Raw genomic sequence first — 26,969 nt, forward strand, 5'->3', positions numbered from 1 at the left:
AGTCTTTTTGCTCCAGGAAATATTTGAGGTTGTTATGATCAGTGCGTAGCACAAATTTCGCCTCCACTAGGTACTGTCTAAATTTTGCTAGCGCGTGCATGATGGCCAGCATTTCCCTATCATAAGTTGAATACAGCCTCTCAACATCATTACGTTACGCTTCTTGCTCTCATAAGCAATCGGGTGCCGGTTCTGCATAAGCACAACTCCTATACCCTGTCCTGTAGCATCACATTCTAGGACGAATGGTTGTCTGAAGTCTGGTAAAGCTAGAATTGGACAAGTGCTCATAGCATCCTTAAGCTGATCAAAAGCTTTCTGTGCTTCTTTTGACCACAGGAAAGCTCCCTTCTTGGTCAAGTCCATCAAAGGAGATGCTAGCTGTGAAAATCCTTTAACAAAACGCCTGTAATATGAACATAAGCCAAGAAAGCCACACAGCTCCCTTATGTTTGTTGGTGGCGGCTGTTGATGTTTGTAGCTAGGTCGGATTCCTTCTAAGGCCAACCTAGCAAATAAATGCCTAATTGGCCTATCAGCCTTAGTCATTTAAATGAGCTAAGATGAAATATAAAATACAAAGTTTGTAAGGGCCGACTCATTAAGTCCACCACCCTATGAAAAGTCACATTGCTTTGAGGGCCGACCCTTTGTGAAAGGTGCCTCTCCCTCATATATATATGGAGTGCAATTTCATTATTTGGATCATCAATCAGTGAATTAAAGGAACAAATCAAATATTAGCAAGGCAGATCGAATACATATGTGAAGGAGCAGATTACATAATACTTGAAGAGCAGATCAAACTTATATCATTGTGAGCAGATTGATCATGTATTGAAGAGAAATTATATTGCAGAGCTATTTGAGGAGAAGACCGAATCATTTGCCTTCTACATTCGGCTTCATACAGCTGTCTGAGATCTTGCTTATCTTTGAGCAGATTGATATTATAATTGGCTTCATCATTGGGCCACATTGTAACTGAGTTAATTCAATAAATAAGAGACATTATTGCTGGGTTTTTCTCCCTCGAGTAGGAGGGTTTTCCGAGGGTATCTTGGTGTGTTCCTTGTTCATTGCGTTGATTTTCCTAATTGCTATTAATCTGTAATGTCCCCACTTTGAAATAGAATTTAATAATAAATAGTAATAATAAAATTTAAATATTAAAAATTAGATTAAAATTAAAAGAATATAATTAAATATTATTAATTTAAATTTAGTTAAGTTAATGAATGGTCAAAAGACATGGAAGGAAAAGTTGTGACTCCCTCAACAATAAGATATAAAAGGGAGAAGAGAACCTTATTTGAGAGGGAGAATTTGGAAAATAAGAAGTGCACATCTGATTTAAATAAGGAGTGCAGACCTGATTATGAAAGGTTATGTCTTTTCAAAGGGCAGAAATAATGAAGAGTTGCACTCTTTCAAAAGGTGCTAATGATGAAAGGGTGTGTCTCTTGCCAAAGGGCATGCCTGATGAAGAGGTGTGACCTCTCCCTCACATTGAGAGATATAAAGGAAAGGAATGAAAGCATCCAACATCACCATGGATTGGATCAGATCAGAACTGTTATTAAGTTACAGGCAGTAGCATGTTTGTTCTTGGTGGCATGCATGGGGATGTGCTGAATATTCATATGTAATTTCATATATAAAAGATAGAGGGAGATCATCCAGACTGCCAGAAAGATAAAAAGGGAAAGTAAGAACATGACAGGTACGTTTTCTGAATCAGTATTAAATATTACAGTCAGTATTTTATATAGATATTAAAATTCTATATGTACATTTCTGAATATAAACCTTTGTGGATAATCTTAATCAGATTGATTACATTAATTAGATATAAAGTTAAAAGGGCAAATATTAATAACATGCAATCATTCAAACAGCATAAAAATTACAATACTGTTAGACATAATATATATACATATCGGTACATGAATCTATGGATACATAAGGCAATCAAATTCAGTCTGCACAAATTGTTGTAATACTGTAAATTCATACAATGCTAATAATATAAGGAATAACATATTGATTGTAATAATAAATGATTAATACTGATACAAAGTAGTACTAATAGAAAGCATGAATGACAATTTAACATAAGGCACTAATATAATATAATTTGATAACTATATCGGGTATAATTAAATGTCATAAAGAGATGAATTGAATAACAATATCACAAATGGTTCATGGTAAATGAGGGACTCTCTCTTAAGTACACCACTCCATAGTGGATGCCTAACACGGCTGCCACATGGAGCCAAGAGGGGTGAAGCATCTGCTCTTGGGCTTAAGAGAGAAGGTGGTTGTGATGAGGGGGAATGGCGATAAAACACCTCGCTGGGTACGCCACTCCATGATGGATGCTTAACACCTGCCATGTGCCATGTGGAGCCAGGAGGGATATGGTATCTGCTCTTGGGCCTAGGAGGGAGGAATTCTTGGACACCCTATCCAACTAGCCTTAGCAAGTATCTATCAATTCTTTCATACCAAGCACGAGGAGCTTGTTAAGGCCATACAAAGCTTTCTTCAACCTGCACACATGAGTTAATCTATCTTGAATCTCATAACCCTCAGGTTGCTCAATATAGACTTCTTCCTCAATGACACCATTAAGGAAGACAGTCTTAACATCCATCTGATGTAGTTTCCAACCCCTAGTAGCATCAATAGCTATTATCGTTCTAATAGAAGTATATCTAGCAATAAGAGCAAATGTTTCTTCATAGTCTATGCCTTCCTTTTGAGAAAAACCACGAGCTACAAATATAGCCTTATATTTTTCAATACTACCATCAGCATCATGTTTAATTTTAAATAACCATTTAGAGGAAACAACAGATTTACCTTTGGGTCTGGGCACAATATCCCACACATCATTCTTGATGATTTACTGATACTCTTCATCCATAGCAAGCTTCTAGGCATGATGAATCAAGGCTTCTTCAACATTGCAAGGTTCAGTTTCGATGAGATTGCACATCAATGCAACGTAGTTGGAGAATACCTGAGGTCTCTTAGTTTCACGGAAGGTGCCACTGGGAGTAGCAAATCTTTCGGCTTCTTAAATGGTGTTTCTTACCCAAAGAGGCCTCTTTTTGGTAACGACAATGTCACTAGGAATATTAGTGGGATTCATGGGCTCTGGTGGATCAATATGTTCTTCTTGAGGTGGAGGTTCAACCAGCTCCCTTTGAATCTTAGGGTTAGTATCAGCATTTATATCTTGATTGTCATTAGCTTCATCAATAACACAAGAACCTTTCGATTTCTTGAAGGCAGTGTTTTCTTCAAATGTAACATCCCTACTTACCTCAACATATCTTTGACCCGGTATGAGTATCCTGAATGCCTTGGAGGATTCACTGTAGCCGACTAGCATGCCTTTCTTTCCGGAAGGTTACAACTTTGTTCGCTTTTCCTTGGGCACATGAACATAAACAGGACTTCCAAAAATTCTGAGGTGACTGATGTCTGGTTTGGATCCTGTGAAGGCTTCTTCAGGGGTCATGTTCTTTAGAACACGGTGTGGACATCTATTCTGGATATACATTGCTGTTCTAGAAGCCTCAACCTATAGGAAGGGCTGCAAGTCTTGATCGTGAATCATAGCCTTTGCAGCCTCAACAATAGTCCTATTCTTTCTTTTAGCAACACCATTTTGTTGAGGATTGTATGGAACACAAAACTCCCTCTTAATTCCTGACTCAACACAAAAATCATAAAAGCTATCGGAGGTGTACTCACCTTCATTGTCAGATCTTAGACATTTAATTCTTTTACCAGAGGAGTTTTCAGTTAATGCTTTAAACTCTTTAAATTTACTTAAGACTTCATCAGATTCTTTAGATTTCAGGAAGTAGATCCAAGTTTTCCTAGAGAAATCATCTATGAAGATTACATAATAAAGAAATCCACTAGGAGATGCTATAGACATAGGACCACATAAATCAAAGTGAACAAGTTCTAATTTGTCTTTAGCTTTATTTTCACTTTAATGAAAATGACTTTTAACATTTTTACCTATAGCACAACCTTTACAAGTGTTATCTTGAATTTGACTAAGTTTAGGCATACCTTTGACTAACTTTTCAAGAGATGGAAGAGCTTGATAATGCAAGTGTCCAAGCCTTCTATGCCATAGCTCACAAGATTCAGGAGCCTCATTAATGAGGGCTTGAATAGGGTTAGTAGAGAGCTTATAAAGACTTATCATATCTATGACCAATTATACGAGTAGATTTAAAACTAGATTTCTTAGGCCAAGCAAGAACTTTTCCCTTAGAAAATGCAATTTGATAACCTTTATCTTCTAGAGCAAAAATGGAAATTAGGTTTCTTTTAATTCCAGTAACAAACAAGATATCACTGAGGTGCAGAGAAATACCAGAGTCTAAATTTAGAGAAGTAGAGCCAGAACCTCTTACCGAATAATGAGCGTCATCACCAATTACCACGTGAAGGCTGGTATCCTTTTCTACTAAGTCTGAAAGATGATCACAACAGCCTGTGATGTGTTTGGAGGCACCACTGTCAATCAACCATGTATTACTATTTGAAGGGACACTGCTAGACAGAGCGGAGATGAATAAGAAGTCATTACTTTGTTCTGAGACTTCATTTAGGTTGGCTTCACTTTGGGTAGGGTTATTCTGACATTCTTTAGCATAGTGACCAAATTTGTCACATCTAAAGCATCGGACACGCGAGGTATCTCTTGGTTTCTTCCAAGGGTGTTGGGAACTAAATGGTCTGAATTCCCTATTTTTTTTTGGGTAAGGCTTCTTCCAATTTCCCCCTTTCTTGCATTGGGCTGCAAGCATGTGATGATCATCTACATGGGGACTTTTGGTTTGCCCTCTTGTGATGAGGCGAGACTCTTCTTGGATGCAATCATTCTTAAGGCGATCAAGGGTAGGTAACTCAGTCCTGCCACTTATGGTCTGGATAAATGACTCCCATGAGTGAGGTAGACCATTTAGGGCAATCATGACAAGGTCTTTGTCTTCCATGTTATGACCAATTAAACCTAGCTGATTCTTTAGTTCTGAAATTCTCATAAAGTAGGAAATAACAGAGTCTTTTTTTACCATTTTGATATTAAGTAGTTGTTGTCTTAAAGTAATTGCCCTACTGAGATTGTTAACTTCATATGTACCTTGTAGATGGCTGAACATTTCTCTTGCAGTGGTAAATGAGGCAATAGAGGTGACTAGGTGGTCTTTGACTGAATCAATGAGAATCTTCCTGGCCTTGACAGCATCTTTTTTGAATTGTTTTAGCTCGGCTGCATCCGTAAGTTTAGTTAGCTCTTTCGCTTCAATGAATTGGAGAAGATCTTCTTCCTCTAGTGCCAACTTGATTCGAACCTTCCATGCAGTGAAATTGAGATTTCCATCAAGCCTATCTTCAACTTTCAACCCCATTGATCTGACCTGCAAATGCGACAACAATCTGGAAATAAAGGAGTACTGAATTCTAAATTTGAAAGTTGATCTAGTCTATAGCTCTGATACCATGTTATTTTAGTACTTTCAGATTGAATAAAACTCAGAAAATCAGAATTAGTTTCTAACTAGGTTAATTAGATTTATTGTTTTCCAGATTTAAGCATAGTAAAGGAAATGAGTGCATAAAGACAAGGCACAGTTACCCTGGGAAAACCTCCTAGGAGGAAAAACCCAGCCAGAAAAGATCCTCAGATCTGATTATGGTTTTGTATTCAACTAATAATTGCACACTTATCTGGAGTATAGATGTTGCAGTCACAAGGAAGATGACATAGAAGTCTACACAATTAGTTTACTGATAGAGATCATGATTTGCAGTCCTTCTAATCTGACTTGCTGTGCATAACAAGGGTTAGCTGCACCTTTCAACTAGTTCGCAGTCCTTCTATAGGGTTTGCTTGAGCCTTCAATGGAGTTCTCTATCTTTTGGTGATGATCTGCTGCCCTTTAATGAAGTTCGCTGTCTCCTATTAGTGATCTGCTGCCCTTTAATGAAGTTCGCTGTTATCAACTGCCTTGAATATGTATTTCGCTTCCTCAGGATATATTTCGCATCTACTTGAAAACTGAATGAATGCATATTATTTGAAGTATATGCTTTATTTATAGGAGTATCAATACTTCTAATCATGTCGGCCTTCTTTGCAAATTAAACATTTTATTTAATTCCTTTTATGTGTAATGGATAGGGTCGGCCCTATCGTGGTGGCGTGTTGGGTTTGGGTGTAGCGTGGGGACCTTTTAGGTGAAGCCGAGAGGTATGGGTCCTGGCCCTATATGTTGGAGAAGGGGCTGGCCCCCTTAGGCGGATTCCAATGTTGCCCAAGGCAATTGGAATCTGCCAGCCCTAATTACAAACAACAAATTTTACTCTGACACATTCTTCCTTCCTATAGGTTTCAACAGCCCCTATGTTGTCCTTCATGTTTGCAAAAGATGGGCTTAGGGTGATTTAAAACGTGCACCCCATTTAGAGTATAGTTCTTAAACGGTTATAAGTACTCATACGATATACTAAGCATATTCAAGGAAGGCACACACACACATGAGGTAATCACGTTGAAACATGAAGCACAAACAAAAAACATTCATACTGAAAATACATGAATCAATCTCATAAGATACAAGCACATCCATGGATACACATGAAGCATGCTCATAAACACATGGAAAGCATAAAGCATTTGCATAATACATGCGAGGCTTGTAGTATACATGCAAGTCTTGAAACATAAACATAAGTAATGCATGGAAAGCATAAAGCATTTGCATGAATACATGCAAGGCTTTTGTAGTATACATGCAAGTCTTGAAACATAAACATAAGTAATGCATGAAGCAATACTCATAAATACACGTAATGTATGAAGCGTATATATTACATAGAGGCGCAAAGCATATGAAACACATATAGAGTAAACACTCTCAAGTATGAAGCATGCACATGAATACATAAGACATGATTCATACACATGAATATGCATAAGGTGTAAAGCAAGAAAAACATAAGGCAAGAAGCATCTTCATAAAATATGAAGTATACATATGGTATGAATACATATGAAGTGTACACATGAATACAGGTAACACATTAAGCATGAAGTAAACACATGAATTCACTTAGGGCATGCGGTATACACATAGCATAAAGTATACATGTGAGACATGAAGTAACACACATAAATATCATAAGACATGAAGTGTACACATAAGGCATGAAATAATGGACACATGTAGGCAAGAAGCAAAACTATGAGTATACGTAAGGCATGAAGTCATGATTACATGTAAGGCAAGAAGCAACACACATGGATATATATAAAACATGAAGCAAAGCACATAAGGAATGAAGCAACTATGTAAAGCATGAATAATACATATGAATACACAAAAGGCTTGAATCATGAAGTATACAGAGGAATACATGTAAGGCATGAATCATGCACATAAGTACACTTAAGACCAAGTCATACATGAGAAAAACACACGTGGAAAACACATTAGGCAGAAAGCCAACATGTCAATTATGAAGCATGGATAGACAAATACACTTGAAATATAGACAGGAATATGCATAAGGCATGAGTCATCCACACATCATACATGTAAACAATGAAGTAGTACATACACATAAGGTACAAGCATATATGAGAAATGCACTTATGGAGTGAATATGCTGAAGACACATCAATCATGAAGCATATATGAGAATATACATAGCACATGAAGAATACACATCAATTCACTTGATTCAAGAAGCATATATGTGAATAAACATATTGATAGATCTTCCTATTGACTAGAATGTATTCATTGTTTTAGACTTACCCTGCAGGATGGCAGGATCAAGGCTCTGATACCACTGTAATGTCCCCTAATTAGTTATGCCTTTAAATTAACCCAAATTTACCCAAATCTAAAATAAGTAAATTAAGTTTATGGGAGCACCTCTGTATACTGTTCTGCAACAAAAAATCAGAGAACGTATATGAAATGATACTTGTAAAACTGAAACACATGCTAAAGAAGTAGATTGAGTGATGTAAATCTTAATGTATTAATTACCATTAGTATTAGATTTATTAGATAAAATCAGATTGTTATATTTGTTAGATACAGTCAGATTTGTTAGATGAAATCAGATTATGGGTTAGTTGCTTTTCTTAATTATCCAATTCCTTATTACACTAAGGTAGGCTAGTTGGGCAGGGTGTCCAAGAATTCCTCCCTCCTAGGCCCAAGAGAAGATACCATATCCCTCCTGGCTCTATGTGGCAGGTGTTAAGCATCCATCATGGAGTGGCGTACCCAGCGAGGTGTTCTATCGCCATTCCCCCTCATCACAACCACCTTCTCTCTTAAGCCCAAGAGCAGATGCTTCACCCCTCTTGGCTCCATGTGGCAGGTGTTAGGCATCCACTATGGAGTGGTGTACTTAAGAGAGAGTCCCTCATTTACCATGAACTATTTGTGATATTGTTATTCAATTCATCTCTTTATGACATTTAATTATACCCGATATAGTTATCACATTATATTATATTAGTGCCTTATGTTAGATTGTCATTCATGCTTTTTGTTAGTACTATTTTTTTTTTTTATTAATCATTTATTATTACAATCAATACATTATTCCTTATATTATTAGCATTGTATGAATTTACAGTATTACAATAATTTGTGCAGACTGAATTTGATTGCCTTATGTATCCTTAGATTCATGTATCGATATGTATATATATTATGTCTAACAGTATTGTAATTTTTATGCTGTTTGAATGATTGCATGTTATTTGCCCTTTTAACTTTATATCTAATTAATGTCATCAATCTGATTAAGATTATCCACAAAGGTTTATATTCAGAAATGTACATATAGAATTTTAATATCTATATAAAATACTGACTGTTATATTTAATAATGATTCAGAAAACGTACCTGTCCTGTTCTTACTTTCCCTTTTTATCTTTCTGGCAGTCTGGATGATCTCCCTCTATCTTTTATATATGAAATTAAGTATGAATATTCAGCACATCCCCATGCATACCACCAAGAACAAAGATGCTACTGCCTGTAACTTAATAACAGTTCTGATCTGATCCAATCCATGGTGATGTTGTTGGATGCTTTGATTCCTTTCCTTTATATCTCTCAATGTGAGGGAGAGGTCACACCTCTTCATCAGGCATGCCCTTTGGCAAGAGACACACCCTTTCATCATTAGCACCTTTTGAAAGAGTGCAACTCTTCATTATTTCTGCCCTTTGAAAGGACATAACCTTTCATAATCAGGTCTGCACTTCTTATTTAAATCAGATGTGCACTTCTCATTTTCCAAATTATCCCTCTCAAATAAGGTTCTCTTCTCCCTTTTATATCTTATTGTTGAGGGAGTCCCAACTTTTCCTTCCATGTCTTTTGACCATTCATTAACTTAACTAAATTTTAATTAATTAAATTTAATTATATTCTTTTAATTTTAATCTAATTTTTAATATTTAAATTTTATTATTACTATTTATTATTAAATTCTATTTCAAAGTGAGGACATTACATAATCTGACCATAAAACACCAGTGGCCACTCCAAGATCGCCTGGATTTTCTCCTGGTGCACTTTGACTCCTTCAGTATTGATGACATGTCCCAGATATAAAATTTCTGTCATTCCAAATTCACATTTGGAAGCCTTTGCATACAATGACTGTGTTTCCATGATGCCCAAGACCGCATCCAGATGATGTAGATGATCACTCCTAGTCCTGCTGTAAATCAAGATATCATCGAAGAAAACTAGAACAAATTTCCTCAACTGTTCTCGAAACACATGATTCATGCAAGATTGAAATGTTGTCGGCGCATTTGTGAGTCCAAAGGGCATGACCAAGAACTCAAAATGCCCATAATGGCAACGGAAAGCGGTCTTATGAATGCTCTCCTCTTTGACTCGTATCTTATGATATCCAGAGTGCAGATCAATTTTGGAAAAGTACACGGCCCCGTGTAGTTCATCGAATACTCATCGATCCTGGGTATGGGATATCTGTTTTTAATAGTCTTCTTATTCAGCGCCCTGTAGTCTATGCACATGCGCATAGTCCCATCTTTTTTCTTTATCAGAATTACCGATGAGGCAAATGGGCTCGAACTAGGCCATATATGATCCGTGCTGAGAAGCTCCTTAATTGTCGTCTCAATTTCCTCCTTGAAGTGCCGCAGATGACGATAGGGCGTGGTAATTACTGGTTTCGCACCCTCCTCCAACTCAATCACATGCTCAAATCCCCTATCAGGAGGGCGACTGGGAGGTATGTCTCCAAAGACTATACTGTGCTTATCTAACAATGTCTGTATATCCACGTGGTGCTCTGGTTTACTATTGGAGGTAGACTTGGTGGTTACAAAACATTGGGCTGCCCAATCCACATCGCCATGCCGAAATATAGCCTCCATCCTTCTGGCTGATACAACTTGTGGACCACCATCTGGCATTGCCTTAAGCACCATCTTCTTACCATCCACCATAAATTCCAGTTGCATCTGTTTGAAATCTTGAATTTAACGTTCAAGTGACTGCAACCACTCCAATCCCAAAACAGTATCTATGTTACTGAGCCCAAGAACATAAAAGTCACTTGTCAATGTGTAGTCACCAATCTGTATACTCAATTGAGGTACTACCCTGGTGCAAGTCAATGGAAAGCCATCTGCAACTATAACACTAAATCTGGGAAGCTCCTTAGCTTGAAGTCCACGTTTCAGCACTAGTCCCTCATCTATGAAGTTGTGTGTGACTCCGTTGTCCACTAAACACACCATTTGTTGCCCTTTAAGAACACCTTTCAACCGGAAAGGTTGGCTGCGAGGAACTCCTGAAAGAGCTGCAATGCGTGGAGTCTCTTTTGTTGGAGTGTCTTCCAGTTCTATCTGTGGCTGATCCTCCTGTGCAGTATCCTCATCAGTACTAATCTCCTGCTCTTCATCTTCAGAAATTACCTCAATCAGGTGCACTTTGCCTTTACCAAGGCAACGATTGCCGGGCTCCCATGGTCCCTTACAATTGAAACATAACTTTTTCCTGGGCAATTCGTTTCTAGATTCTTGTTCTGATTTTGGTGGAGTGTTCCTTTGCTGTTTGAAACCTTTTTGTTTTGACTGAAATCCACCAAAGGTCTTCTTCTACGGTTGGAAGGGAGGTGTGGTTTTTAAGTCAAGTGCTAGGCCAATGGCATCGTGAAGTGTGCTAGGCTTACGAGCCTTCACCAAACCCCACAACCTATCACTCAGACCCTCAACAAATAGCATGGTAACACGCTTCTCGGACATGTCGGGAACCATAACTGCTATTTTCTGAAATTCGTTGATATACGATTCAACATGACCAACCTGCTTCAGCTGTGCCAACTCCCTTTAATAAACCTCAACATCCTTCTTGTCAAACCGTGCAATTAATTTATTTACAAATTCCTCACATGAATGAATTAATGCATGATCCTACGTAACTAGTCCATGGTGCCACCAGTCGTATGCCACACCCTCCAAATGCATTGTGGCAAATTGTATGGCTTTGTCTTCTTCCATCGGTTTGAGTGACAGGAACATGTCAAGTTTGTGGACCCAAGATCTGGCACTCAACTGTCCACTGCCATCAAAAGTTGGTAAGGGAATTTTATTCAGTGCATCTTTATATTCCACCGGCTAAGCACCTTGTCTAACTTGTCCCCTAGGCCTCCTGTCTTGCCTGTTTAGGCGGTACCTAGCCTTATCCTTCTGTTGGTCCATAAATTGATTTAAATTCATTATCCCCCTAACCTGCACTGGAAGTGCCATGTAGTCATCATATGCAGCCATCACATCATCCATGATATGAGTTTCTTCAGGTACTTCCTCAGGTATCGCTTCCTCCTCAGTTTGTCTAGGTAGAAAAGTAGGGTGAAGAGGTCTGTCAGACCATGTGTTTGCTGTCCTGACAGCATTAGATGCTGCCCTGTCTTGGTTTTCATGCCCAGCATTAACTCTACTAGGAGCACTACTTGATCTTCTTGACCTGGACCGATCCGTTCTCTTTTGTCCCATAGCAGTGATCAAACGATCTTGAAGTTGTTGCATCATTTGCTGCTGCTGCTGAGCAAATGCTGTCAGAAAATCATTAATTTGATTGTTTAATTCCCTTGATGGGCTTTCAGCTCTTCTATCACCCATTACTGTTTCTGCTGGTTTGATTTCTGCTCCTTCTTGGTAACCTGACTTACTTCTTGTGTTATATCTGTTTGTTACAGACCCTCTAGAATGCATAGAACCACTTTACACCAACATGCATTGGTTCAGGAGCAAAAGGCACACGCAATTTCTGACATGCAACCACTCGAATCACTCTTAGACTGACATGCATGGAAAATTTCCACACAAGCTGGCAGGAACAGTGGCTCTGATACCACTGAAATGTTCTAACCTCTGATTTTTGGTAGAGTTTACGGTTTATTTTTGTTATTGCATCAAATTTTGTTTCTTGGTATAAACTGATTGTATATGCAATGCAGAAATACATCCAGCAGATATACAAATGAACTTTCAAAGGAAATTAAGATGTTATGATAACTATCATTGAAACAGGAACAGAAATATTACATACTAGGTTCGAAACCTCAAAGGGCTGTTCCCAAACAATTTACTGAAATTTACAAAATAACTCAAAGGTAGGCATCTTAAAATCATTCCCTAAGGCATCCATGGTGGAATAGAAGGAAGATGAGAACAAGTGAAATGGGCCCTTCAAGTTAGACAAAATCAAGGATACATTTCTATCAACTATGACAATATCAACGTGAACTTCACAAGAAAGTGTTAAATAGAAGGAAAATCATCCGGGGAAAGTGATGTCAAATGTGCCTTTAATTTCAAAACATGAATCTTATTAATGGTGCCAAACAAATCATCAAATTTGTCCCATAATTGCTTAGGTGTAGTGCACTTTGCAATGTGAAACAACAAATGTCAAATCCATATAGTCCTATTAACACCATGGCTTCATCTAACTTGTTTCTATAAGCAATTTTTTTCTAATTCCTTGCTGAATATTGGAGGCTTTTCAGCCAACATTTGCTATAGTCCCTTAGATTACACTAGTTGTCTCATTTTTATTTTTCATGTGTGATAGTTGTGCAGAATGAAGAGCTTAATAGCTCTAAGTTCGGCCATGATTAGCAACAAACAACAATAAAGAAAAAAGATAATGCACACTTAAATTGTGCCTTAATTTCTCCAAAATGTATCAATGTTGTAATTGCAACCCCATCAACAAATAACAATGGGAATGTAACTGTAATTTGTACAACGGAAGCCTAAATCTATTGTTTATAACAGATGGTGATTTTTACAATGTTTAGATAAAAAAGATTGACAAACAGTAAATTGGAGTTTTACAAATAGGTTTCTTGTGATATAGTTATGCTTGTTGCAAAAAAGGAGGGCAAAAATAGCTTCAAATTGAAAATACAATCACTTGGAGCAAAATTAACACATGTACTATTGTGAAGTGATTAGAAAGAGATTTTTGGTGCCTAGAAGGAGTTTGAAAAACATCATTGTGGGCAGAAGTTATGGCTTGTCGACAAACAGTCTTTAGTTCATCTTCTAAGATGACTGTTCAGCTTCAGCTTACTAGTCTTTTCAACTATCTATAATTGAGTTGTAATAATAAAATATAATCATAATATTATTGCTACAGCTAGGATTAATGTGTACATTAATATTACAACTTTAACCTTTCATAATTTTTTCCCTCAACCGTGACTATGGAAGACAATTAATTATAACTTAAGAGTTATAATTTAAGTTTCTTAGGGTTGGTCACTCTGTGTGTAGGATGAAAGTGAGTTAAGTTTAGGCTTTAGCGTAGCTCAAAATGGCTTGATTACCTAAGGCTAAGTCAAAAACAAGTGATTCAGTAAGCAACACAAATTAAGTCTTAAGATGGCTTTAAGTGAAAAAAATAATCTAGTTAAAGCTAGGACCTACCACAAGATTGTCGCAAACCATTTAACACATGAATAATAGTAATAAATAAATACCCAAGGGTGGTGATGTAAAAAATATTTACACTTTGGCCCTTAAGTTTAGAGAAGGTAACCAATAAATATCTCATCACTTTTAGGCCATCATATGCAATCGTTCAATAATACTAGCAAGCAACAGTATGCACATTCAACATGAAACTTTAAGCATTATATAAACAAATTTTAAGTTGAACAGCACAATCCATATATATAGAATTTGTATCAAATTGAATACAATACAAGATTACTGTTCCTTTTCCAGAAATTACAAAACCTCAAAAGTAGTTCAACTTACTGCAAGCTGAGAAATATGAAACTCAATGCAAGCTTAAAATGCTTGAGAATTGCTAGCAACAAGCTCCTCAACAATTTTTCCAAATTTTTTAAAAACAATTCAAAAATCAAAATTCAAAATGGCAAGGCTGCAGCTTAAAGAATTTTGAAACTGACCCAAAGAGAGCTAAACAACATAAAATCCCCAAATTGACTTTCGAGTGAAAACAATAAGCACATGGTCTTTTAAAACTTGGGCTAACAGCTTCAGTGGGGCAGCTTCACCACTTCCTATTCCCTTCAAAAAAACTATTAATGTCAAAGACATTTAAACACATAGGTGCCATTGCTTCTCAAAAATGACAAAAAACATTGCTTTCAACTATCTAAATGCACCCATTTCATTGCGAATCAAAACATTATCATTTTCCAAATTTACCATCACCACAGTAGGTATGACAACTCCATAACCTTGGTCATCAACATACCATCAACATAACTAAAATACAATTGTTAATCCTAGGTTCATAACACTGGTAACCGTCATGAAGCTCAAAACTATGATCAAATTGCAAATTCACCATTTAACATGCCAATGCAATAGTGCCAACACAATCTTATCATTTCAAACATCTTTTCTAAGAAGTTCAATACAATTATTCCATTACAGTGCTAGCAGAATACCTCTTTTGACATTAATATTATGCCAATGATCAAAATGGGAATTTAGTAATGACAAGACTGTTAATTCAAATTCAGCCAAAATGAAGCATTCATTGAGTCCAAAGAAAAACAACCATGTTGTGATTGAAAACTTAATCTCATCATTGTGTTCAAAAAGAGGGGAATGCCATAAATTGATCAATGATGATTATATATTGCTCATATCAAAATGACATCATTGTTCACACAAACTCGTGTACTGAAAAGAGAGCAACAACATGACCGTGTAACAAAGCAGCAACTTGAGAAGTTAACAGTCTTACTGTATTTTGTTTGATCATAAGATTGTTCTTTTTAACTCACTTTTCAAAATTTAGTTTGGAACATTTTTTGCTTGGCTACAAACTGACACTAAAGATGTTTCAAATGCTAGTGCTTGTATCATGATAACCACTACGTAGAAACATTTACAGAACAACTAAAATGTGTGCAATATTGTCAGGAAAGACGGGAAAGTGATGCATCCTGCTTCATTTTAAATATTTGAAGTGAGGACATTCAATTAAGATAAGATTATACTGTTAGATATGCATTTTGCAGAGTGTATTGTGTTTTAGTCCCCAAACATGGTTTTCTTAGTGTTTGTTTTGATATTTTCATTCTTGATGTGAAATTGCTTGTATGGGATTTCGGTTAAATATGGGTGGCTTATGTCTCTGTTCCAATATGCAGTTTTTGGTGAAGAGTATCCACTAGTTCTTAAGGATTGAAGCAATTCATCAAGGTTTTTTGATCTGCATTAGATTTCTCAGCATGCTTAAATTTTGAAAGAAGCACCTAATTCTTTTATATTTGCAGCTATTTCATCCATCTGTGTGGCATTGAAAATTGAGATTAATAAAATAAATAATTATTTAGAAGGCAATGTGTTCTGCATTCTTTTTAATTTTGAAGGTTAAGCATAAAGATCTATATGGATTAAAAGGGATTTCTTTTGCAGTCATGAAGGTGAGGGCATCAGTGAAGAAGTTATGTGAGTTCTGCAGATCTGTGAGACGCCGTGGTAAGGTTTATATTTTGTGCTCGTCCAATCCTAAACACAAGCAGCGGCAAGGGATGTCAACTCTGGCATATGAAGGTCTACCATCTCCTCCGTAAGTATTGTACTCTTACTGCATGTAGGCTGCTCTATGCGTGCAATTTTACTTTTCCTGTCTTGTTCATATAGGATTCAACTAGTCATCAATGGTAATTATTTTGAATTTATTTTCCATAGTAATTACACATTATGTTTTCAGTTTTCAGAGTGATGAATTTATCCTCATTTATCTTGAAATTCGTTGCAACATTTTATGCTGCATATCAGCCATATGTACCAGTATTGATTTTTTCGTTTCTTTGTTTTTGATAAATGAGGGAAGTAGGACCCTCACCCTTTATATTAACTTCATAAAAGATAATTACATTGTTTCTATACAAAAAGCCTGATTTCAACATGGCTTTGGAATACCAAATGACTTCCATCCTAAGTTGGAGAACCAGCTTAACTAGAGAGGTAACTAAATTCTCATAAGAAGACAAAATAAAGGGAAGTTATATCAAACAAAAAATAAACTTATCCATCAATGATCACCACCCCGGGGCCCATTGAAGGATGTCCTTCTGCACTGATGCTGCCAAGCATTTCATCTTTCCTTGTAGGAGGCATGGGATGAGCCATCACTGCAATTCTGAACAGGCAGTGGCTGTAATTCAGGACCTGGCAATGCCATCTTCAGCCATGAGTGGAGAAGAAGAGCTGAAAGGCTTCTTCAAAGCTGAGAAATCAAAAGGAGGAAATGTCCTCAACCTTTCCTCCACAATGATAGTCTGAAGCTTTTCAACATGTTCTGCTAAATGAGGAAGCACTTTTCAGTCTCAGAAAAAGATCCTATGGAAATGGTGGCTTGAAATTCTGTGATATATAAACACATGCATGCACGCACATACATACACATTTGTGTATATGTATACATATGTATCTTTACATGTATATGCCTGAAATGGGCACATCTTCTTGCTGGAAATCCCGACCTAACTCCAAAAATTTATCTAAATCCCTGCCAAACTAAAACCTCACAAAGCATGCCACCATTTTCTTAACTGTAGTCTTTTTAACCAGAAAAAAAACAAATATGTCGATTTAAAAGAAGTAGCATCAGAATTCATCCAACTGCCATTACCCATTTTCTGGTAGTTGACACCCAAGACGTCTTTAATTGCTGCCTAAGCTACATCATCTTGAATGATGAACACCTTACCTAGTCCAGTCAAATATCAGTGATTGTTTCTCTGAAGATCATCTCACATTTTTCAAAGAAGAGGAAAACTTGGGGCTCCATGAATATCCCAGGGTCCAAAAACTGACAGTGAAAAGATCTGTATAAAATGAAAACTGCAGGTGAAAATAACTACCAATATTCCTCATAGATTATTTCTTGCAAGGCGATTCAAGATTTCACAGTATCCCATGTGGGAGAAGTTAATATTGATCCGTATGGAAGCAATTGCCACTATGATGTAAAGGTGAGGAATCTCAACTGAAATGAACATTAGAAAAATATTTTATCTTGGGAAAGCTAAGAATATTTTAGATTGGAATCCCAAAGGGGATACCAGTTCCCAAATTCTTTCAAGGCCATCCCAATTGTCCATGGCATTGCCTATAGACTCTCTTGTGAATCAATGCCATACTTTGTTAAGAGATCTACTATGGAAATAGCCTCTCTATGGCAGTGTTGCACTAAAAAGGCCTTGAACAAATCAAGAACTCCCCAAGCCTGCCTCAGAATGCTATTTGATCGTCAAATTTTGAAAACACCTTTTGGAAATGGCGTTGATAATAATCATAGAATTGCCCTTGATACAAATCTCTTATTGGCTCCACAGAGGGAAGCCACTTGGAGGCTTAAGATAAAAGCCTGAGCCTCAACTTCATTTCTTCTTCCAACCAAAATTTTCTTAGAAGCTGCTTTAATCAAAGAACCTGAACAATCTCTAATGGTGGAACCTGCACCAGAGGCTAGGATTGCCCGATAAAATTCCATCAAAATCAGCTTTGAGAAGGCCAGGAGAAAAAAGGTTCCAAGACTTGAAATTATTCAAATCCCCTTGGGGATATTCCTTTCCTTCAAATGTGTTAGTTCAGGATGAGTCTAAATAACCTTTGAGATAGCCAGTTCAACTTATTGATTTTATTGATATTAGTGACTCTTGATTTTGCATAAATTGTTTATCTTAAATTTGAATATTAAAAGCAAAACTTTGTGCTTGTACAAAATGATTGGCTAGGAATGCTTTTGCTATTATCTATTCTTTAAATTGTAGGTTTGATATGGTAAGAAATTTGGTTGTTTGTGTTCTGACCTGGTGCAAAATATGTTCTATAATCCATGTTAATTATAGGAGAAATGTTGTTCGCAAAAATAGTTTATGGGTGATTAACTGGTCTTGACTCTGCCTCTACATTTCTCAAATGATTTTTAGGGCATGAAATTAGGTTAGATATTTGTTTGGTTATTGGAACTATATCATCTTGCTTTAGTGAAGCTGAAACCATGTACATCATCAAAAACTTAGAATTCCATTTCCATCACCTGTCACAGAATAGTGAGATGTAGTAAGAAATATCAAGTTTTAGGAATTGTCTGGTGCAATTTTAATTTTTTTCTATGATACTAGAAGAAATATAAATCTCATCTATATGATTCCACAGGGTCATTGATTGGTCTTGATTCAAATCTATCTTTGCATTTCTTTTACCAGTTTGAGGGTTGGGGGGAAATTTAGCCATTCAATTAGATTTGGAAATGGTACAATGTATATTACTATAAACTTCTAATTTCTGTTGTTATAATATGCATCGGAGAATAGTATCTATAAGGATGATCTGCTAATAGTCAGTCATAGGTTTAAAAGTTCGTACTGGGAAAATGATTATTACATGTTTTTTAAGCAATATGTATAGGTTTGCTATATCTAAGTTTATTTTGTTGTTGAATGGCATTAGTTATAAGCATAGTTACCAGGAGATCCGTCTCCTACCCTTGGAGACCCGTACCGGAACTGGAGACACGTCTCCGTTACCGGATGCTTCTTCAGAAACTTCATGACGCATAAGGTGCTTTTGGCTGCCGTCTCCTGCTGTCTCCGAAGTCTCCCGACCAAAAATTGACGTCTCCTAGAAAACTTAGTTCAAAATGCAGTAAAAAGGCAAAAAAAATAAAGCAACCAAATAAGATAAGCTTGCAGCAAAGCAAAGTCGTAGGGAAATGACTAATAAGGAAACTGTTTCACAAGAAGACAAAAGTCCATGCAAAGTTATAGTGATCAGATCTATTGACAATGTAGACTTTTTGAGAGGACCGATTTCTTATCATTGTAATAGTCTAAAGAGAAATTGTCTTTACTATTTAACTGACAATTTTGAGTGTGCTCGACATCTATATTACCTTATTTTCACTAAACAATTTAGACAAGTTATGGTATCAACAATATAAGCAATTTTAATTTCAATTTTTGTTCAATTTTAAAGTTAATGTTAAACTTTACCACTGTTCTTGTTTTCAAAGTTCTCTGTCATGATAGGTTTTGGAAATTATTAAATATTATTTATTAAAAAAATTGGCGTCTCCAAGTACCCCGTCTCCTATTTTTGAAAATTAGTCGTACTAGAACCGGTACCAGTCTCTGGAGTCTCCAAGTATCCCCGTCTCCTGGTAACTTTGGACTTATAAGTGGGTTCAAGACTCTTTCCAATTCACATATTTTAATAATGTAACATATTGAATCAATATGGTATAACTATATACTTTTTGCCAAAACCACACATAGGTTCTTGAGCTGTGCTTAATGTATCATTTGAAAAAAAAGCATTGTATATAAAGGGTTGACCATATGTATAATAATTATGACTTGAAGATATGACCTTTTGGACTTAAATCATAATGTTGAGTCTTGAACTCAGCAAGCCATATTTTGCTTTGGACTCTGATATGGTGTCAAAACTCACAGATTAAAAAAATTACTGAAAGAGAGCAAATTAAAGGAACCTAATCATATTGCATCTCATATCAAAATAACTTCAAATACAACGTAAACTAATTAATTAGATCTATCATACACGTGTAGACCATAGCAACAGAAAATGGGAAAAAAACATGGCTACATGCATCTTTTAATTTGCTGAGTTTTTCCTGTTTTAAATCCTTGTAATTGAATTCCATTTATACTTTTGGTTTATTGTGCCATTGCTGTGTATGTACAATCATATAATGTGACTATGATATAGAGAATTAAACAAGTAAAGAATGCTATGAATTGCATACTTGAACTAAATTTTGTGTACATGTCACAAATTTAGGAATTCATGTGCATAGCACTAGAATTTTTTTTTATTAAAAATCAAACTAAGGTTGAGGGGAGCAACTCCTCTTAACTTTAGCTCCAAGTTGCTGGACTGTGTGCCTTTTTGAGTACATCAATGAAGCAGCTGCAGCCATTCTATTTGTATAAGATGTAGCATCATCATCTTGACAACTTTGTCTCTAGTTGCACAAGCTCAAACCTCCCCCCGTTGCTACAACCTACACTGCATAATCAGCCTAATCTACCTTTGCATGGTCATCCTTTGAAAAATGGGGCCATTCTTGATGACCCACTCAGATGCGAGATCATATGATTGCAATCCCACAGGGGCTAAACTTCATCTAAGACTAAAACTCAAAGTTGCTAGGATGTTGGTACTGGAATGGAAGACCGGGATCGATACTATTACACCCATTGAAAAAAAAAAGAGATAGGTACTTGGAGCTGTCATATATATATGATTCACTAAAATTTATATAAAATTATATATTGAAAGATAAATTATAGAAGTCATAATTTAAATTTATAAGTTAAATGATATATCATAAAGCTTATAAATTATTAATTTTAAGTATATAAACTTAAAATATGGTATAAGTTTATAAATTTAATTTAAATTTTAAATCGTCAAACTTAGAAATTATTGATTTTGAATTTTTAAAGTCCTAATATAAGTTTTAGCTTTTAAAAGTTTGTTGTAGGCAATTATCAACACCTATAATTTGATTGGGACTACCTAGACTTTTAGCAATTTAACATTCTAACATTCTATCAGAACTGCAGACATTTATTTGAACACCGTAGAGGACTTTATAACCTCATCATTATACTTGAAGTTATCAAGAAATTGGAATGCTCAAGGGAGGAGTTATGCACAAGTATGAAGTGGCCTATGTAGTTGTCTTATGTAGTGCTGGTCAATGTTTTCCCATATGGGCACATATTTGGCTTCCACATTTTATCATATTGTCTAATATTCTCCTTTGTTCATTCCACGCCCACATAGATTTGCTGGATTTTCTCCATAGGCTGTTAACACAAAGGAGAGAAACCAATGGCTCTGTCACCTGTAAAAAGTTAAAATTCAATTACTTAAAAAAGTAGATATTATTTTGTAAATGAGAAGGAAACATTAAAAGAGTAAAGGGAATTTTTTTTAAAGACTTGCACTTATAATCTCCTTTGTAGGAGTAGAAAAATTGACCTTATCAAATAATCAATCCACCACATTGATCCCAACAATTGTCTTTGTTTATGAAGATTTGCCCCACTTCTCACTAACAAATATTTGCTTCAAAGAAGCTTATATAGTTTATTTGTAAGAAAGATGCAAACTAGTGAATGAGGTTGCAAATTTAGTGATACTATGTCGGACCAACTTCTTGTTATCTGTGAAGTCTCGTTAAAGAGATTACTTGAGCATGATTTTAAATGTATTTGCAAATGTTTTTGGCTATGCTCCACAATTGGCCTGATTCACTATTGTTTGCCAATCTCCTCCAAAATTAGATCAATGTAATCTGCTGAGAAAGGAGTCCAAAGAATGGTCAGAAGGGTTTTTTAACCCCTAACCAGCAATGGCAATTGCATCACCGTTGCTATCCATTACTAATTTACTTGTAGTAACATAATTTGCTACATCATTGATGACTACTTTCACTATCTTTTTCACCTGCACTTCCACAAAAACTTCTTCCAAAAACTACACAAAAAATCTGCATTTTTTATCTTCCCCAAAGCATCAGTTGACTTCAAGAAGATTGTGCTACTCAAAGAAGAAACTAAAAGGATAATTTTTTCATTAGTCCATTGGATATGATAGTGCAGCCTTTCTTCATCCAGATAGCCTGCTGCTCCTCAATAATAGATTGTACGATAGCCACTTCATAAAAATTGGCCCCCGAGTTCATAAACAGAAGGGTTTTTAAACCCCTAACCAGCAATGACAATTGCATCAACTATTGGTTGTCAATGAGGCTAAAACACCATAAATAAAAAAAGTCAGAATTTATAAATAGAATTGAAAAGCTTAAACCCACCGCAAAACTATGGAAATATTTAATATTAATTAAAAAATGGTACGGAAAGTTTAAAATATTACCTCACTTCACTGTAGGGAATGTCCAAAAACACCAAAAATCAACAATTGCATTCTTTGCCACTTTGTGGTTGTCCTTGTTCCAACTTATACTTTCCAATGATGGTTGGAAGCCAAAAATACTATGTGGTGCAACCGTGCAACCCAACTATCTAAATTGCAAGCTCTAGGCCCAAGGCTAGTAGAATCTGATTCACTTCCAGGCATTAGAGAAGTGGAAGGTGCAACTATTTGTTGGTTTTGTTTTGATATTGGTCCCTTATTTTCTATGAAGGTCTCCAACTGTTGTCACCTCAGCTGAACATTTGGGCATACTGAAACATCATGTCCATGTTTGCTGGCAAGGTGGTATCTGATGTGATTAATGCTTTCCTCTAGAAACTCCACACCGCAATATTTTTTAAATACTTGGCCCTTTTTTGTGCCAAGTCTATTACCCTTCCAAGCAGGGTCTTTCCTTTGGGGTTCAGAGATAGTAAAAAATGAAAATCCCACATCATGGAGGGAATAAAAAGTGTAAGGGTTAATAAAGAAAAGCAAGCCTTAATAAGGATTTGATGATTAGGATCTTGGCAATACCCATGTAGTGATAAGAACCATGGAAAATTTATGCATTCAATAGCAACGAGCTCAGTTTAGGGTTGTGATTCAAGAATCAGTCATTTCTCATCCCCAATCCATTGTTGCTTCTAAGACTGGACTCCTTTGCCTCTTAAATTTTCCTAACCCACTTAGGTTCTTTATGGATCTGGTGGGGCACAAAAACTGTTGGAGCAGTGATGCCCCTTTGAAGTAATTTGATCATGTGAGCTCTCTTTAAGTGTGTGTTTCAGACAAGGTCCAACCACTTAACCAGGTGTATGTAAAGGTGTGCATTAACCCTCCTAATGCTGCCATTCCAGCCCATTGTGCAAATGTTGTATTTTCGTTTCTGACTTCAACTTCAACTAGATGCTTTGTTTGTGCAAATATTATTGCAAATTGTTCAAAGGTTTTTTCTGGTTAAATGGGCCTCTAGCATTTTGTGCCAACAACTATAAAGGGTATTTAGATTTTAATGCACTCTCAGGTGAACTGTTTGTGCCTGTTTTGGCTTTGGCTTCCCTCAAGTGATTCCCCATCAATTTCATTTTGCAAATCAAGATCATCATTGACACTCAATAAATATAGAAAAACAGCAGGTTTGCAAGTTTGAACAAGTTTTTGAAAAAATGGGTATGAAAGTTTTAAGGCTTGAAAAAATAAAAATGAAAGAAAAACCATAAAAGACGAAAATTTGTTACATACCTTCGTCCTTCATTTTCTCTTCTTCTTCATTCCACTTTGTTTTTTCTAGCCTCTTCAATTTCAGAACTTTCTTCTTGTTTGCGAACAAAAAGTCTAAAAATGATAAAATGCAAATAGAAGCAATGAAATAATAGTGGGCCAGGGCAAAGTAGAGATAAAGTTTTTAATTTATTTTTTGCTTGGAGGCCTTGTGAGGACCACACAATAGATTAGGGTTTTTGAAATTTTCAAAATAATGGATTTTTTTTTCATCTTAAATACCAACTTCTGTGTGGGATGTTAAGATGTCCCTGGGACATCGGGAAGGCCTGGCATCCCCTTGACATTCCCATTTGGGAGATATTCTCAAGAGACAATGCCCTTGTAGAAGTGGCATCCCCAAAAAATGGAGGGGACACATCCATAAGAAACGATGGTAAAATTGTCAGCAAGGTGTCACTTGAAATCTGCTTTTCAACAGTGCTTGGACAACAACACTTCTATTTGATCTCTCAGTCATTCTGCAACATAGGAGCCTAGTTTCTTGGTTATATTGGTAGAAATTTAACTATATTGGTTTCTGCAGGCCTTTGGAAGGTAGCTTAAAGAAAGAAAGCTTTGGTGCTGAAAATGGCGGTATAGGTCTAGCTTCAATTCTTTCAAATTCATGAATGATGTCCTTTTGGCTTTCTAATTTGAGCAGAGCTGATGTAATCGAGAATCATATCAAGGGAATGACAGATTAAGTGATCAAATATGTTTCGAAGTTGTTAACATTGGTGAAGCCATATAATGCAATCATGGTCATTATACACTATGTTTGGCTTGTAATCATGCATAAATAATAAATCTGTTCTAGAAATTTACCATCTCTTTCTGCTTTCCCCAACTGATGCAAATTGCTGGTTTAGTGTACATGAAAATGCACAGAATAAAGCTCTTCAAATGATCTGAACATGCCGACATATAAGAATGTAATATGAAGACTTAGGAGGTAGGCGTAGTTGCAAAACCCCATTATATGCGGATATTATTCTTAGGGTACTATTTAAACAAAATGTTTGTCAAGTTGCGAAGTCTATACTCCCACTTTTTACGTTTTATTTGAAAACTTTATCTTCAAAATGTATATATTTTTTTCAAATAAAATTTTCAAATAAATTTTTTCACTTCTTCACCATTGTGCATAATAATATAGTTTCGTGCACGTTATACAAATCATGTATCTGTGAAAAAAAACAATTACACTTGGTTTTGATCACTTTAACATCGGCACTCGCAAATATATATCACTTGTCTAGATTTTTGTTTTTTTCCAAACATTTGTCGAATTCTATTATAGATGCATTATGATTATACAGTCTTGCCTATTAGGCAATTTAGTGAACCACGTGATTAAAATTTTGGCGAATTTAATGAAATCATGCTTTAAAATTTAATTTGCAACTACTTATTGTTCTTTCTGAAATACCCTGTGACTTCATGAAGCTATGAAACTGAAGGAGAATAAAGATATCCAAATGTATCTCAAGATTATCTCCCTATAAAGCTACATTGAAAATATGTATTCTTACCATTAAGATTTGACCAACATATAATCATTTCCACATAGATTATCAAGTTAGCATGATTTTTACTATGGCTATGACCAATATTTGACAATTTGGACTTGATAAGCAATTTGATGATGTAAAATAATTAAAGAATATTTTACAAACAAGATTCATCGACGTAGACACTAATATTTTATGACAGAAATCTCACGTGACATGAAGAACTAATATATATTTTTAACTAATAACTTGAGGATGTGTCAATTTCATGAGCACAAAACATAAAAAAAATCAAGGCCAAAAGTTTTGGATGATGAGGGCCCACCCATTTCTATAATTGATGGTAGGAGGCGGCTTGAAATTGAGCCACTTCTACAATGAAGTATATAAGAGGGGGGAGGTGTTGAGCTATACGAAAATACATATTGAGATTACCTAGCTCCAATGAACACATAAACTCAACTCCCAATCTTCCCACTTTGAAGAGGTTCTCCACCATAAGAGGTTCTCCACCATTTGTTCAACCAATTTAATCTACATTAGCATTCAATTAAAAAGTAGATATGGACCTTAATGGGGATAATTAACCTCCGTATGTGTACGAAATAAAACTTGTATGAATTAATGACTTACGACACTAAATTTGAGATATTTTAATTGGTCAAAACCTCTAATAAAGGAGATTTAGGTGTAGGAGTAATGACACATTCATATCTCTTATTGCATGTATCTTAGAAGGTGATGTATGTGTTGCAAGATGAGAAATTGGAAATGAGCTCTTACACATTTCTACGGATGAATACTATATTAAAGAGAAAATTACGATTGGATGCGGCTAATCTCTACACAAAACAACACTCCATATGTTAGAATAACCGATGGACAACTAAGAGGGGGGAGGTTGTGAATCAGTTGTCAACAAATTATATTAATCAAACCACTTTATAACCTTTAATCGGAGCACATAAACATTGAATATCGGAATAGCTAAAACAGATACCGGTAAGCAATAAAACTTAAGAATGAAGCAAAGAATTAACACAATGCAACCATACCACATAACACCATGATTTGTACGTGGAAAACCCGGTAAAGGGAAAAACCACAGTGGGAAGCCTACCCACAGTAAGATGATATTTCTGCTGAAAGTATGTGATACAATAAGGGGCCTACACATGTAGGAAGGCACACTGCCTAGAGCGTACTGCTCATTACAAAGGAGTCTCATTGACTACAAAGAGGTTATAACCACCTCAATATAATTGGACAACAATCCAGAAGAATGAACTGCCAGTGATAGCATCTACCATGTCTGATTATAGCCCCGGTTAAGCTCAATACTGGAGACCTTTGACCTCTTACATAAACCCAATTCGATCACCTATAATCGACCAAATCTCCTTCGCATATGATATTTCATTCCACGACCATGACCATTACCTGATCTACAATGAGATCTTACATCAATTTATACAAACCCTAAGGCCTAAACCAATTAGGTCGGCCACCTAAAAGATATTACAATAAGATCATTACATGCATCCATATTACAATGATATGCCATGTCGGCTTTAGACCAAAACAACATTAACCAATCCATAAATCATCCCAGTAACGTGTAGAG

General features: G+C 36.0%; 1 protein-coding gene across 1 annotated transcript; it reads left to right on the forward strand.

Annotated features, from left to right (window-relative positions):
* Window positions 1-16,022: 16,022 nt before the first annotated feature.
* LOC131067477 (uncharacterized) lies at window positions 16,023-24,665 on the forward strand. Its single transcript, XM_058002505.2, has 2 exons — window positions 16,023-16,176; window positions 24,379-24,665. Exons 1-2 carry the CDS (start codon window positions 16,025-16,027, stop codon window positions 24,461-24,463), a joined length of 237 nt encoding a protein of 78 aa, XP_057858488.2. The 5' UTR covers window positions 16,023-16,024; the 3' UTR covers window positions 24,464-24,665.
* The last annotated feature ends 2,304 nt before the right edge of the window (window positions 24,666-26,969 follow it).

The sequence above is a fragment of the Cryptomeria japonica genome, chromosome 3, assembly GCF_030272615.1.
Source record: "Cryptomeria japonica chromosome 3, Sugi_1.0, whole genome shotgun sequence".
NCBI lineage: Eukaryota > Viridiplantae > Streptophyta > Pinopsida > Cupressales > Cupressaceae > Cryptomeria > Cryptomeria japonica.

Bases quoted from the DNA above. Each gene is read 5' to 3' on its own strand.
- LOC131067477 (XM_058002505.2), top strand. From the start codon at position 16,025: ATGAAGGTGAGGGCATCAGTGAAGAAGTTATGTGAGTTCTGCAGATCT. The intron at 16,177-24,378 runs GTAAGTATTGTA...TGGTTTCTGCAG, and splicing joins GAAGGTCTACCATCTCCTCC to GCCTTTGGAAGGTAGCTTAA.